A 15770-nucleotide genomic window follows, 5' to 3' on the forward strand; every position below is an offset into this window, starting at 1 on the left:
TTCTGAAAGTTGTTGGACTTTCAATTTACCCTTAAAAATAAAAAATAAAATTCCCATCACTACAAGAAAAATGGCTTTTAACAAGGGGTGAAAAATAGTTCTACAACGGGCATGGCCCATTGTGGTATCCCTTGTCGTTGTTGACTTAGGGTCTTCTACGACGGTTCCAGCCCATTCTAGAAAGATGGCTTTATATGACGGGCAGCACCTGTTGTAGAAATATTGCTTTCTACGACGGTCTACGCCCCTTGTAGAAAGCAATTTAAAAAAAAAATATTTCAATGGTTGCCTTACATTGCCCCACAAAATCAATACAACTAAATAGAGCAATAAATCCAGCCAAAGGTATATATATCCACACCAAGCCTTATACAAACAATATGATACAAGATGAAAAAGAGTTCAAGTCATATAAAAATGAAAATTTACATCTACATCCTACTAATCACGAACAAATAAATCCCAAATTTATTTTATATTCATTAAAGATTACGAAGTTCCCTTCATTGTTACCATCTATACAAGGATTAGAAAAGTTTGAATACCAACACAACCAAGGCATTTCCCATCACACTCAGATTGCAGAAACTGTCCCTCCAAAGCATTCAAGGCAAGACTCCAAGCAGCTAAACATAACTGAAAACAAAGAAGAAAATTTTAGCCGAAACTCTCACTAAAGAACTCAGGAAAGAAAAAATATATTAAAAATAAATAAATCAGGGCATACACAGATCGATCTATGAATTAATTTACTATGATCCTAGATAGCACAGTTCACTACTATGAATCAATCAACAAATCAGATACTTAAGCACAAATTCATCAAAATAATTGTAAATTATTAACAAGTTATTCATATCAACAGGATTAATTGAGATCACATATAATTATACAAACACATACAAGAGGACGGGAAGGAGGATTGGCAAGCTGAGATTGCTGATATTTCAAAGTGGTCCAATCAAACACATAATCAAATTGAAACCATGAAGCAAAAAGAAAGCAACAAACTTGAGTGTGTAACTTTAAAATTAAAAGCATAACTACTGCACTTAATTTGATCTTTCCAAAACCTAAAGGATACATAAAAGGTCAACATTATCATACAATTTTAATCAAAAAATATTTCTACAGTTTCTTTCAAGAATTGACTGCTATGAATCATTAAGAATGTAGAGATTCAAATTAAGCACAGAATTGTTAAATGAAACGCAAATTCGGAAATTCAAGAAAAATTATTGAACTTGAACAGCTTCATGATTCGAGAAGAAAAATTAGAATAAAATAGGGACTTCTTCATTTGGTAACACATACCCACGTAGGCGAAGAAAAGGCAATACAGAGCTGAAATGGTTTGGTGTTGGGATTGAGGCAAAGACAGCTTTGAATTTCCCTGAATCGTAAATTATGTTTAACAAATGTACTTGGAAAAGAAGGTTTATTTACTATGGGCTAAACACTTAAACTATGGATTATTTGCATTATTTGGACATCAAAACACCTAACTTACCAAGTATGGAAAAGAAAATCATGAAACCAGCAAATATCTGCACAACACTTCGGCTGCCAACACATGTCAATGCTAACAAACCAGTATTTTCACTGTAGAATGGGAGGAAAAATCAAGTTCTATTCCCCTGCTGATTAAGAATGAAAATTTGCAGCACAATTTACAAATTTATTGCACAAGAATCTTACACTAATACTGAGGATCCATTCCCAGTTCCAAATATTCACTACAACATATTAGGTTTTTACCAATGCTTCTAGAAAAATCGCTGGTATAGGTCTAATATTACCAGTGCTTTTTTTAAAAGCGCTGGCATATGTGTATTGGTACCAGCACTTTTCCTAGGAGCGCTGGTACGATGTTCAAAAGCGCTGGTATAGGTGTAATAGTACCAATACTTTTTGTAGGAGCGCTTGTATAGGTGTCCCTATTTTTCCACTTCCCTCCATGTTTTTTTCCCTCCCCTCCATTTTTTCCCTCCATTTATATTTAGAATATTTGGGCCCTAAAACTACGTCGTTTTGTGGGGAATTAACATAGTATTCTCCACTTTCCCATTTCAATTTGCAATATAGCCCTAATCATATTTTGCAATAGCCCTAATCCATCAGCCGTTCTCTCGCCTTCTCATCACGGTCATACCTTCCATCACAGCTCTCTCATCACCGGTCGCGCCTTCCATCACAGCTCTCTCATCACGCCTTCCATCCCAGCTCTCTCAGCCGTTCTCTAGCCTTCCATCACAGCTCTCTCATCACGGTCTCGCCCTTCCATCACCGGTCGCACCTTCCATCACAGCTCTCTCATCACGCCATTCTCTCTCCCATCTCAGCCATTCTCTCGCCTTCCATCACAGCTCTTTCATCACGGTCTCGCCCTTCCGTCACCGATCGCACCCTTCCATCACCGGTCAACGATTCGAACTTCTTCAAGTGAAAGCTTGAACCATTACTCTCTCTGTCTTCCTATTCCCAACCCAACCATTCCTATTCCAGACATCATCTAAGTAGATTTTGAAGCAATTTGGCTTCGAGTGCGTAGGGGAAGAAGTGCCGTCATCAAGCCGAGAATACGGAAACAGCCAAAGCACTAAACAAGATCAGGTGGGTTTGATTTGAGATTTTTATAATACGGAGTATTATTATACCATGTCAATTTATAGAATGAGAATTCTTATATTTATATTATTGCGTATGAATAAAATTCATAAAAATCTAGAACAAATATTGCTTAAAGGCACTTCTATTTATTTATCAAGTGTTATATGAACTTTCAACAATAAGCATTTATTTTGACTCTAATTTGATAAACAATGAAAATTATTACTCTCCCCCATTTTCATTGATTTTCTTTTCCAGTGTTTATAATTCTCCAAGTATGAATCATGAAACCATAATTTCGAGTTGATGAGGAATGAAATTTGTTGACAGCTTAGCGACCGGAGAATTTGGGAGCGCAACTATGATCATTGCATAGTGTTCCAGTGTAAAAATTTTCTCAATGTTAAAATGATTAAAAAACCAAACTTACCATTATTTAAGTTGGGGTCATTGTCCATAGCAAGGAGATCTCAAAAGAGGTCGTACTCATAAAATTATAGTTCTATTGATGAAACAAAAGTTGTTTATAAGTGTCGTATAACTAAATAACTTATATGCACAAAATCAGTTTAATCACAATTGATCAAAAAATCAGAGTGTAAACAAGATCAGGTGGGTTTGATTTGGAATTTAGTTCACGCAACAACGCATCCTCCCAATTTCAATAATTCTGCAACCACTATTTGATCTCATTATGTACCTAAGATTGTTGTTTTCAATTTTTTTTTTCTTTGTACAGGAGGAAATAATCGATCGTAGCTTGGATTGTTGGCACAAGTTTTGTCATTGATTAGTCTGATTTTGTTTTTCAGGTAATTTCTTTCTTTCTTTTTTTTTTTTGTGTTCCAACATTGAGAAAACTGTATATAAATAATATACAGTTTGTTTTTAATTAAAATTAATAATTTTATTTATTACTATTTTTTAATGTTTGGTGGTTAAAATAATATTGTATATAAATATCAATTAAAATTCAAACAAATCGCAATATGATTAGTTGGGAATCGAAATTAGATCCTCTAAGACAATTAAGGATACAAAAATATGGGGCTTAAAAATTCTCTTACTGTATACTTTTTCTGTACAGTTTTCTAAAAGAGTAATCTTTTTTTGGGACAGAAGAAGTATATAGTAAGAATTTCCTAAAAGAAAAGTTCTTCTTTAAGAGTTAAAAGTTTATTAAAAAAGACATCCAATATTCAAGAGAACACTTGAATATTTTATTAAGAAAATATTATAAAACGATTTGAACACAAAGTTTCACTCAACACGCAGAGCCTTTCAATAATTCTTATGAAAGATGAAGCTACCTAACTCCAGTACTAGCGAATTAAATCTCCATCAAATGCCATTCTTTTTTTCCCACCTAACTACTCCAGAATTAAACGATTTGAGCTCAATAAATTGGCAATTTAATCTAACTCTCATTCATTGGAGATGAAGAATTGATGATCATCAAACCTACCACTTTGGCTGTCCCCACTACTAGTCATTTTAGTCTTTATGATCACGTAGATGTATAATTCAAGTGCCTTAATGTAGAGAATCAAACTTCATAATCATCTGAATCATCTGAATCAACAAAATGTCATTTGAACTTGTGTATTTGTGTTGGAGAGGGGTGGGAAGTGCTAATTAACTTATTATTATTATTATTCTTGACTTGTTTATTTACTTCTCCCTTGGTCCTTCACAAAAAATAAAATGTATATATATAAAATATTTCCAATAGTTTATTGAATATTCTGTCAGGTCAATTCTATTACTACTTCTAGGGGGGTTTTCTTTTATGAAGCCTTTTGTCATTTTTACATGTTTTATATTATATCAAGCTGGAATTTTTTTCATTGATGTACATTTATTTGTTCTTTATCGAAGAAATTATGATGTTGTCCATATATGCCACTATTCTATACTACTTTTATTTCTAAACATTTTGTTTTTAAATTCTTAATTTTGTTGGACTTATTTTATTCAATTATTTGTATCTCTAGCTATGTTGAACGCTTGCTTGACCGTATAAGCAATGGTGTCCTGGCAGAGGATAGGAGGACTGCTATTACCGAACTCAATCTGTTGTAGCAGAAAGTCATGCTGCCCAGCTAGCTTTTGGGGCAATGGGTTAGTAATTATTTCTTTTTGGATAAAATTTGATGCTTTCTCTTACATGCTTGTGACATATAATAATCTATTCACTTCTTTTGCAGGCTTTCCAGTACTTTTGAGTGTCTTAAAGGAGGAGCGAGATGATGTTGAAATGGTTTGAGAGCTTCTACCAGTAGTCTGTTGACTTAATGTCTTTTTCATATTTAGTTTTGTACCTTTCTTGAGAAATAAATGTCATGGTCTCTGTTTTAAACAAATAAACTGGAAACTGAACCATAAGCATTCCACTGTATGGCAATTCGATCTTAAGGTCCAGTTACTTTAACTTTAAAGTAATTTTTTAAAAAATAAATAAATGTTAAGAAGAGGAAGACCTTCACTTCAACATTTAATATCATGTAAATACATAATCAACATCTGAAATGTAGCATTTTCAGAAACACTCTTAGTTTATACCACATTAAAATTTTCTTGCAGAGTACAGTGTTTTTGGATACTCTTTATTCCCGTTGTCCATTTACAAATCCTATTTTCTTTAATACTCACTTAGAGAAGCTTCAAGGAACTGAGCTGTGTTAATTATTGTGGTTACCCATCCTGCTGCACCAGACCACCTCTTAATTCTGCTAATGGAAAATAGCGTGGTCCTTTCTGCTTTTACACTGTAGTGTACAATCTTTATAATGTGTTACCCATCCCATTTTATATATCATAAAATGACTGATGTTGCTTCGGAGACTTGCAGGTCCGAGGTGCTCTTGAAACTCTTGTTAGTGCTTTGACTCCAATTAATCATGTAAAAGGGCCAAAGAATGAGGTTCAACCAGCTTTAATGAACACTGATTTGCTTTCTAGGGAAGCAGAAAGCATTTCTCTTCTTCTAAGTCTGTTGGTGAGAGTTAGATATCATGATCTTTGAACCTGAATAATGTATCTATTGAATTTTATTTTATTTTGCCTATACCTGCTCATTTTGTTAGGTATGTTTCTGGCAGTCGGAGGAGGATTTCTATGTACGGTATTATACACTTCGACTTCTGACGGCCCTTCTTACAAATTCTCCAAATAGGTACTCTTTCCACGGCCCCTTTCTTTCTTTTTAAAATTTTGGATCTCTGGATCATGGTAGAATAGAATTTGCTGAGTTCCTGTTCAGGTTACAGGAAGCCATCCTGACCATTCCTCGTGGTATCACTCGGCTTATGGATATGCTTATGGATCGTGAGGTATGAATTTTTTGCTGTTTATTTAATTTTATTTTCAACTATTTTATATTTTTACACCATAGTTTGACAAAAGTTTACGAGTGTTCTGGGCATAACCTTGATAATTTCTTGTTCAATGTCCTAAAACATTAGCCATTCCCAAATAATTTATATTTTTATACCAATAATAGAAAATTTATCACAAGTTAGTGGACGTATATATTCAGTAGCCTTGTTTATTTCTTTTTCAATATCCTAAATATTAGGCACTTACTTTAATTAATCTAAAAAAATTCCTGAACTGGATTTTGCCTAATGGAACTTTCTCTCAAACAAAAAATGTGAAGTTACGTCCTTTTGTCTTGTTCTTCTTGTTGTTGGATGCTGAAAAACCGATATTCATAATGTTAGGAAATTCAAAAAATCGTGGTCTTTGAAGGTGCTTTTGACAAGATTTTTAGTATTGTAAAAGAGGAAGGGGGTTCAGAAGGTGGCGTCGTTGTGCAGGTGATTCACTGAACTACAATTTGTTCATTTATATAATTGTTTGTTTGACGGTTCTGCCATTTTCCTTTCTAGGTTTTTGGCTAATATTTCTCTTGCTATGCAAGTGATCTTGTGAGAAGAATTAGTGGTATTGGTTATCTTTCCTTTTATGCCACTTCAATATTTATTAAGGTTTGAGTAGTCCACTTCAAACTGCTCAAAGTGAATGTACTAATTACTACGAATTACATAAAAATTCCGACTTCCAAAGATTCCACCTTAGTTTCTACTTCTAGTGATTCCTTTAATGCCCTTGTCTACATTTTAACTTGGTTTATGCTTGATGGTTTGCTGTTCTTACGAACCATCTTGCGTGCACCATCTGCACCTTAAGAATCTTCTACCATCATCTAATTCTGATTGTGTTGAATTCTCATTCATATTTTCAAGCATTTGAAGTGCACTGTGAGGAGTTTAAATATATGACTGATAATGTTGCTGATATATTTGTCATTGCACAGGACTGTCTCAAATTGTTGAACAATCTCCTATGTAACAATGCATCCAATCAGGTTTTGAGCTTTCTATTGTTTTCATTATTACTGTGCAGTTCTTTCTGTTGCTAACCGTGGTTGGTATTCTATAGGTACTTTTGAGGGAGACGTTAGGCTTTGATTCCATATTATCAATTTTGAAGCTCAGAGGAAGTACATACAAATTTACCCAGCAGAAGGTTAGGCACTCAATATGTTTGTAACTTTAGTCAGTTTCTGTAACTACCGTGTGCCTGTGTATACACCATGTATATGAATTTATATATGCTATCACATAATCCTTACTGGTCATTTTTTCTCGTCTTTCAAACTCATATCATGCCAGTAGACGATAAATCTACTCAGTGCGTTAGAAACCATTAGTTTGCTAATTGTTGAAGGTCCGGAAATTGAGACTGGAAAAGATGCCAATAAGCTGACCAACAAAACAGTCTTGGTTCAGGTCTGTTCAGAATTATTATATGCTTTAATTTATACCTAAAGAAGCTTTTAGTTTATTAACATCTCTCTAATTAATCTATTTTATTGGTTGCAGAAAAAAGTTCTTGACGATCTATTAATGTTAGGAGTTGAAAGCCAATGGGCTTCTGTTGCAGTGCGTTGTGCGGTAAGATCTGCTTTTGATTCATCAGATGTTTTCTTCTTCTTATTTATCTCTTTCTTTCTGGCTTTGTGTTTGTGTGCATGACCTTGTGCATCCAGTTTGTGTGTGTTAAAAAGTTACACTTCTAATGATGGAATGCATGCAACTCCAGCTTGGATGTTAGGTTACTTGAGAAAGCCAATACGGATGTTTGCTACAGATTGCATGATCTAGATTGTGGAATATCTTTATCTCTAATATATCCAAAATGTTTAAAATGTATAGTTGTTTACAAGGTTTTATTTTATGAGTACTTTTTACACGGTTAAAGAAAAAAACTGGAGAGGAAATCAAGCTTGTTAATCCTGTCTATCTCTTACGTTGCTATCACTTACATTGCTTGCTATCATGATCTGAAATTGTTTCTTATTTCTAATTAAGATACTTTTGACTGCTATACCCTACTCTTGTTTGTTATGTTAAGTTGCAATCCTTAAGTTCCGCCTATAAAATTGGCTTCTGACCATTGCTCCGGTAAATCTACAACTAACACAGTTAGATTTAAGTAGTGTAATTTCTTAACTTAAAAGTTTTTCAATTTAGAAGTTTACATTAATATTCATGCCTGATTCTTCACCTTTCATGTCATAATATTTTCTTTTTGGTGGTTTTACACCAGCTGTCTTGTGTCTTGTCTGTGTTTCAATAAAAAGTTAAATTGTTGCCTTAATTAAATGACAGCAAACTAATCTGTCATTAACTAATACAGTCTTACTTGGTTTGCCACTCAAAAATAATCATATATAAAACTTATTTTTAACTTGTTTGGAACTGATTTTTTTATTTTTAAGAATTGTTAGAAAAGCAAGTTACATGAATGTAGTAGTAGGTTTGTAGTGAATGGAGCTTTGGAAATCACTTCTTGTGCATCATCTTTGCCAAGTACTCGTATTACCAATTAACAAGTATCCCGAATTTGTAAGTAAAATGGTCCTCAGACACACACACACACACAAATAAATAAATGGGCCTCAGACTTCAGGTTGAAGCTAAGTACTATTATTTAGGTTCTGAAATGTCAGTATATTGCGCACAATTTTTAGCATTCCTTTAATTTCTAGCATTTTGTCTGTAAATGAAGTGGGTGTGAATATTTTGAAGCTTTAGATTGTATGAAAGTTCAACGGTATGTACAACTATATTTTCACATTGTGAAATGCACTGCTGTTTCAGAACACTTTGGCTTTCATCATTACCAATTTGTTATCTAATTACTTTTCTGTTCAGCTGTTTCTGGATTCCTGTTCTATTATTCATTTCATTAGATTTGTCTGAATGTTTCATAGCAGTATGTCATGGTAGTTCAAACTTTTTTTTTTTTTTTTTTTTGGCAGGAAAACATAAAAGAACTTCAAAAAAGTTACTCTGACTCACCTATTGGCAGTTCCAATGATTTGTTCTCCATTGTGAGGGGAGAAGAGAGAACTGGTCGTGTGCGGATGCTTGGCTTAGGGCTTACACCAAGCGATGTTTGGGGGCCCTCTCCTAGTAAAGTTGAACTAATTAATAATGCAAAAAAATCTGATGAGAGGCACGTGCTGCACGCGTAGAGTTGCAGGAGAGCATTTCAAATATGCAAGCCGAGTATGACAAGAAGTTGGAAAATTTACGAGCCAACTATGATAATATGTTGGAAAATTTACAACAACAGGTGGTTATGCTAATGCAGATGCAACAACAAAATTGTAGTGGACAGGTATATTTATTATTAGTTTTACTCTTTACTAAATATATGTTTACTTATGCCAAGATTTCATGTATTTTGTTTTCTTATTTTGAAGGGTTCTGATTCTTTAAATGCTCCTCCTAGAGTATCCCCAAATTCATTTTATAGTCGTGATGCCAATTCAGTTAAGGTTATGAACTTTTAATTTCTCTTATATATATGTTAAATTTTCATTTATTATAATGTGTACGTAATGAATTTCTAAAAAATGTAGGGTAATTCAAATCTAATGAGCAACAAGACTTGTTGAAGTTGAAGATGGGGTCGTGGCTGTGCTTTCTGAATTTCCTTCGCCTTGGATGGGTTCTTTTTGAAAAACTTGTACTATATTTGTCAAAAATTCTTAATTCTTTTTGTCTGACATTTAGTAGCTTTATTTAGACAATTTGGATGGTATATTGGCGGTTAACTTGTGGTTGTATTAGTATACATTTTTGCTTTTTGATTGACATTTATCAGCTTAACTTGTGGTTGTATTAGTAGCCAATTTTGATGGTAATTTTCATATTGGCAAGGTTAACTTTGTGGTTGTATTACGTAAAAATAATTTGGATGGTATTTTTATATTAACTTGTGTTATATTGGATGACATTTAGTAGTTGGTAGTTGCAATAGTTGTACTGATATTTTTTTCCAAAAACTACATATATATATATATATATATATATATAAATTATTTTCCAAAAACTATTAAAAAAATATATATTACAAAAAAAAAAAAAAAAAAAAACCCTTTACTAGCGCTCTTTTAAGAAGTGCTGGCATAGGGGGGAGGAAAAAAAAATTAAAATTACTCTTTACCAGCGCTTTAGCAAAAAGCACTGGTAAATACACTTTACTAGCGTTTCTGTAGAAAGCGCTGGTAAAGTCTTTTACCAGCGCTTTTCCAGAAAGCGTTGGTAAATACTCTATGCCAGCGCTTAGCGCTGGTAAAGGCCTACCGACACTGGATTTACCAGTGCTTTTTCAATTACCAGCGCTTTTTTAGACTTTTACCAGCGCTTTTGAGCGCGGTAAAAGCCAGAACTGTTGTAGTGATTTCAGAGAACAATATGCCCACTCCCTTCAATAAAGAACAGAATTAAGATGATTAGAACACACAGGACATTAATAATTACAGAGTCAAATTTGGAGAAGTATTTTATGAACAGAATTCATGAACAAAAGAATGAAACATCGAGAACATTTCTACTTTTGAAGGCAAAATTGCATTGCACATAGCCCATAACAGAAAACAGGTGTGAGAAAAACTCAAAAATCAGTTGATAAAATTTGCAAAAAAAAAAAAAAAAAAAAAAAAAAAAAAAAAGCACGCAAATACATTATGTATTCCACTGCGATTGAGATACGAAACTTGCGAAAAGATGAAATTCCATGTTTGCACTTAATAGAGACAAATGTAAGATAATAATATCAACAACAGATCATGTATTAAGGTGCCACAAAATTTATTGAAAATATTAATAAGTTAAAATGTGCATATATCTAAACACCAAAAAGAAACAAAAGCCATATGTAAACAAAGGTTCACACTAGTAAATTAGTGACATTCATATCATTTCTCGTGACCAAATTACTATCCTTAATGTGGTATGGCTAAGCAAAATTTTCCAACAATTCATTCTGAACTTCAGTCTGTTTCAAAAGACAATATCTTTCGAAAGTTGAAATATATCCTAATTGCATCATATTAGTGCTGAAAACTATATATAAATTTTAAATTATATATGCAATTGTAAGCAGCTCGTAAGGAAAAAACAGAACCTGGAAGATTTTCTAATCTTTAATTTGTAAAAAATAGTTGCTGCTTCAAGGGTGAAGCTGTGTTACCTGGACTCGTCAGTGAAGGCCAGAGTGCCCGTGTCGACACGACACGACACGGACACGAGATATGCGTCCGACCCTCCATTCTTCAATCGGACATGGCTGACCAAGAAAATACATAAAATGATGTGTAGTTTGATGCTTGTGAAGGATCAGGAATTTTTTTTGTGTTTTTTTGTTAAATCTGTAGCCATACAAAGCTTTCTATTTCAACAATGGCGTTCTGGTTCGGATCGGTGGTCTGGAGGTTGAAGACACTTGTTGTTTGTGAACTAGCACGCGCTGGCTTTTGTTCAATTTTTTGTGCCATCTTGAGCGTGGTTTCACGCAATTGTTAATAACTTAACACCTGTTTATTTGGATCTGAAAAGATAAGGGATGGGACACAGCTGTAAAGCATTACTGTGGTGGGTTACAGTTGTAAGCCTGTAACTTTGCTTTTTACAATACTCTTATAAATACCATGTACATTGAATGGGCCTCCTTTTTAATTGTGCTTTGGACTTGTGCAGGCCCAAAACCCAAGCATCAATCAATGACTAAAATGCACAAAAAGACATATTAGCCCATATTGAATTAGTCATTCTTTTTAATCGTGCTTTGACTTGTATAGGCCCAAATGCCAAGATGCACATACATAGGCATATTAGCCCAACCCCAAACCCGCCCTTAGGTATACAAAAGAAGCCCTATAGTTCAGAATTTCTTATTTACAAGTTCCATAAAATAGCAGTAACAGGAGAACGCATAGCCATGACATGCCACAAATCAAATGAGGCAAACAAATGCAGTAATAATTATAAAATTTTTATAAAAAAGTACAATTGATATATATATTTTTTAGTTTTATGATTAATGTCTCAAACATAAAAAAAAAACTTGCAAATTTTTCTCTTTTTTCAAAGTGTCCAAGTACCCGTGTCCAATATTTGGACACTTTTAATCCGTGTCCCCGTATCCTGAAAATTGATAGATTGACGAATCCGACCCTTAGACACGTACCCGTGTCCGACACCCGTACCCGAGTCCGGGTAACATAGGGGTGAAGTACAGGACTTGAGAGGAACGCAAGATTTTTTATGCCTCTGACATCTCAATGCTACCAGCTCGGCAGTTTCAAATTTAATAATAGGATCCTCAGCACAGGCCAGCAAGGCCATTCCATTCTTTAATCTGAATCCAACTTCGATCCTTCACCTTGCCATAAGTTGAACAACAGTGTTGTGGTCCTATCATATTCAAGAATGCATAGACTTTATTCCTGAGGTTAAATGCGCGAATGAATGATTAATTATATCAAGAATACAATAATTTAGAATTTTGATGAGAAGAGAAAAAAATAATTCAAGCAACTTAAAATAAAACAGAAAAAAGAAAAAACCAGATAGCAAGACTCCTGGATTGAGCAACTCATGATGCATGACTACATAAATCTTCTAATGATGTAAATCAAAGAGCAAAACTCCCAGATTCAAAACCTATTATATCAAATAACAAGATATACAAAAATCAAAAGCAATTGAGTTGTAGAGATGAGAAAGAGAGAGACCAATCATAGAATCTTGGAATTTATGGTTTCTTAAATTTGAATTTGTTCCCAAATAACAAGTTAAATTTGTTTTATGTATGCCTTTTTGTAACCCCAAATGATATAACAAGGCATTTGTATTAATTAAAGTGATGAGCATTTCTCTTTAGGCCGTAGACAGGTATCTCACTGAACAGTTCCATTGGGTTTGTCATCTAAGCCAAACATAGAGTTGGTTCTAGTATGAGAAATAAACTGAAACAAAAAACGGGGCAATTCAAATTCAGGCCATTACGAATTGCATATATTAGCCAAGTATAACTATTAACTAACAATTAGATTTGGGACAACACAAGAATGCTTGATTTATTTTGGGTCCGGGTGAAAGGCACTTGCAATGGAGAAGTCATTGGGGGAGCATAAAAGTGAAAAAATATAATACAACACTCAGCTTGTTTTTCTCAAGACTTTAAATTACTTGTGCAATTTTAGTAAACTAAATTTGAACGAAATAAATATGATCTTTTAAATCAAATCCACTTGGGACTTAAGTCAAAGTGTGAGATTAATTATATGAAAACCTTTTCGTTGTAGAGAAAAGTTGAAGGCATTGCCTAGCAATGATGAGTGGGTGCTCTCTCACTTTGAGTTATTTATTTATGTGTTGTGTTCATTAAAATTTACATACATTGTTGGATGGTTTAGAAATATTTATTCATTTAGTAAAATGATGAATAAATTTTTTAAATCAAAAAATTGAAGGGGCGTTATTCTGAACTTTGTCCTGTTGTACAGTTTGAGTAAGTTGAACTTGTAAAACCAAAACAATAACAGCTTTAAACATAATTTTCATTGGTTAGATTTAAAAGATCTTATCTATTTGGTTCAAATTTAGTTTTCTCATATCCATTTTAGGGTGCCCAGTGATGGTGTTTGTAGAAGTAACAAGCAGTCATAAAAAATGCAATTTTTTCTCATGCTATGTTAAGCAAAAGCATAGCAGGAAATTTAAAAAATGAATTATATTCTACTAGTGATTTAATGAATGAAAATATTTTAACTCCAACAACCTACAAAAGTAAAAGAATCCTATCCACTCACACCAACATTAATATAAATGTGTGTGTGTGTGTGTATTCAGTTCACGGTATGCCATGGATATCAATGATACCTTGGTTAACTACTATGCTAACAACCCAATTTTCCAGCAATGGTGGTATGGTATTTCTAAAGGGAGAAAACCAACTGATATATTAGATGTTCAAAATGCTCTACGTTAAATAAATAAATAAATAAAATAATTAGATGTTCAACAAGATCAACATATATGAGATGTTCAACTGATATCAATTAGTTTTGGAACTCAATCTCATTCAAAAGTTTTAACATAAGAAAACAAAACAAATCCAAGTTTTAAGCCACATTGCTAAACCTTGGAGGATTTTTCATATTATATAAATGTATTTTATTGTATAATGAATAATATTACAGAAAGTTTTAATCTTGTCTCTCAGCAACCAAACAGAACATTAAGGTTTACATTAGTCTCCAAGTTTTAACCTGGAAAGAGTTTTTAACAGTACTTTGATCAGAAAATGCCCCCAAAATCGACGCTTAATTAAAATAAAATTAAATTAAAAAAAGAAGAAAAAGAATCAGGTAAATGAAGAATAATAAACACTAATGTGGACGGATAAAACCCTAAAAAATTGAAAATGAAACCAAATTTTTTATTACCAGCTAATAAGTTGTATGAAAGAAATTGAGAGCTACCTGATAATGACTTTAATTGTATTTTCTCCAAACTTCATTCCCCAAATCAGACGGACTTATGAAACAGATCTGATGCATATAAGGTCTAAAAAATAGAGAAACAGAAAAATACTAAATACATGGACGAAAAAAAAATATCAGAGAACTCGCGAAAGATGAAGCTCCAGAAAACTCGCGAAAGACGGAGCTCCAGCAAAATTCGTACCTGGGCAATTTTCCTCTGAAGGTGAAACTCGCGAAAGACGAAGCTCCAGCAAAATTCGTGCTTGGACTTAGAGAGGGTTAGGGTTTCGTATGGATTCAAGAGAGAGAGAGGGGTGTTTTGGTTGATTGAATCGTACGAAGTTTGGGAGGAGAAATGAATTTTTTTGAGCGCCGCCTGATGAAAACAAGTGCCAGGAAAATGAAATTTTCACCAAAAACACTCAACCCTATTCTATAATGGGCTATGCGGGCGTGTTGTAGAAAGTCCATTCTACAATGGGCTATGCAGGCCTGTTGTAAAAGAATACCTTTCTACAATGGGCCATGCGGACCTGTTGTAGAAAGCACTTTCTACAAGGGATCTGTGGGCCTGTTGTAGAAAATGTGTTGTAAAAGACTCATTTTCTTGTAGTGCATGCGAGCATTATGTTTGTTTGAGTTGTAGCCTGCATTCTAGATCTCAGTCATAATGCTAGTATATATAGTATTATATTTGTTCATATCAATCATTGACTAAATGTGGTTATATAAGAAGAGTGTGCGTGCCAGAGATGAACTACAAACGCATTGCACCTCTCTTAGAAGAAGGTAAAGCAGGTGAGGCTTTTGTGCTTCTGGGAAATGGAAGTAATGGAACAACGGAAGGAGGTGCAGGTGGAGGTGGAGGAGGAGGTGGTGGTGGCTTTGCGAAGAAGGCGGCCTCTTAATGGAGGTAAATCACCCACTTGTTCTAACCACTCTATATTAACTAATATTTGTTCACTCATATTACATTGTAAGTTTCCTTGCTTGCCAAGTGAAGTTTCCTTCTTTCTTTAATGATCATCTTCATCTATTTATTAATTAGTTAGAAATTGCTATTAATTCTTACATATAGCGTCTGAAGACAACTCGCGCAAAATCTGGAAAATGAAACTTTGAGTTTATTGAGATATTAATAATGATTTGAAAACAATGATTTAGAGTTTTACACAAAAACGCAGAGAGTTTATTTGTGTATATAGCAGTATATATAAATTTTCAGGTAATGATAAGCTCTATTACTATAAAACTAACTACCATACAATAATGTCCAACACACGCAGTGATGTGAGCAGTGAATATGACTATC

At 33.7% G+C, this 15770-nt stretch overlaps 1 protein-coding gene and 2 long non-coding RNA genes across 9 annotated transcripts; 1 reads left to right on the forward strand and 2 right to left on the reverse strand.

Annotated features, from left to right (window-relative positions):
• Positions 1 to 334: 334 nt before the first annotated feature.
• LOC132306657 (uncharacterized) lies at positions 335 to 11755 on the reverse strand. Of its 2 annotated transcripts, none has more exons than XR_009482065.1 (2): positions 11161 to 11755; positions 335 to 636 (listed from the first exon to the last, which is right to left on the reverse strand). It is a non-coding gene; the product is annotated as an uncharacterized LOC132306657 (long non-coding RNA). The 2 variants fall into 2 exon arrangements; XR_009482066.1 differs by lacking the exon at positions 335 to 636 and adding an exon at positions 8907 to 9089.
• Positions 2094 to 9806, forward strand: LOC132306654 (golgin candidate 6-like). 6 transcript variants are annotated; one of them, XM_059804128.1, is made up of 15 exons: positions 2094 to 2613; positions 3350 to 3422; positions 4605 to 4731; positions 4818 to 4870; positions 5462 to 5614; positions 5712 to 5785; positions 5873 to 5942; positions 6333 to 6428; positions 6929 to 6979; positions 7054 to 7140; positions 7290 to 7403; positions 7497 to 7568; positions 8939 to 9300; positions 9386 to 9460; positions 9545 to 9806. In XM_059804128.1, the coding sequence occupies exons 3-13, from the start codon at positions 4728 to 4730 to the stop codon at positions 9152 to 9154; spliced, it is 990 nt and encodes a 329-aa protein (XP_059660111.1). In that variant the 5' UTR covers positions 2094 to 2613; positions 3350 to 3422; positions 4605 to 4727; the 3' UTR covers positions 9155 to 9300; positions 9386 to 9460; positions 9545 to 9806. The 6 variants fall into 6 exon arrangements, with proteins under 6 accessions (XP_059660111.1, XP_059660110.1, XP_059660113.1 ...); XM_059804132.1 differs by having other exon boundaries at positions 2095 to 2613; positions 4818 to 4888; positions 5462 to 5608; positions 5697 to 5785; XM_059804126.1 differs by having other exon boundaries at positions 2095 to 2613; positions 5462 to 5608; positions 5697 to 5785.
• Positions 11756 to 11927: 172 nt separating the features above from the next.
• LOC132306656 (uncharacterized) lies at positions 11928 to 14874 on the reverse strand. Its single transcript, XR_009482064.1, has 3 exons — positions 14661 to 14874; positions 14456 to 14540; positions 11928 to 12415 (listed from the first exon to the last, which is right to left on the reverse strand). It is a non-coding gene; the product is annotated as an uncharacterized LOC132306656 (long non-coding RNA).
• Between the last annotated feature and the right edge of the window lie 896 nt (positions 14875 to 15770).

This window comes from Cornus florida, unplaced genomic scaffold (genome assembly GCF_030987335.1).
Source record: "Cornus florida cultivar Cherokee Brave unplaced genomic scaffold, ASM3098733v1 CherokeeBrave_3.0.0_Hap2_Chr05, whole genome shotgun sequence".
In the NCBI taxonomy this organism is placed as follows: domain Eukaryota; kingdom Viridiplantae; phylum Streptophyta; class Magnoliopsida; order Cornales; family Cornaceae; genus Cornus; species Cornus florida.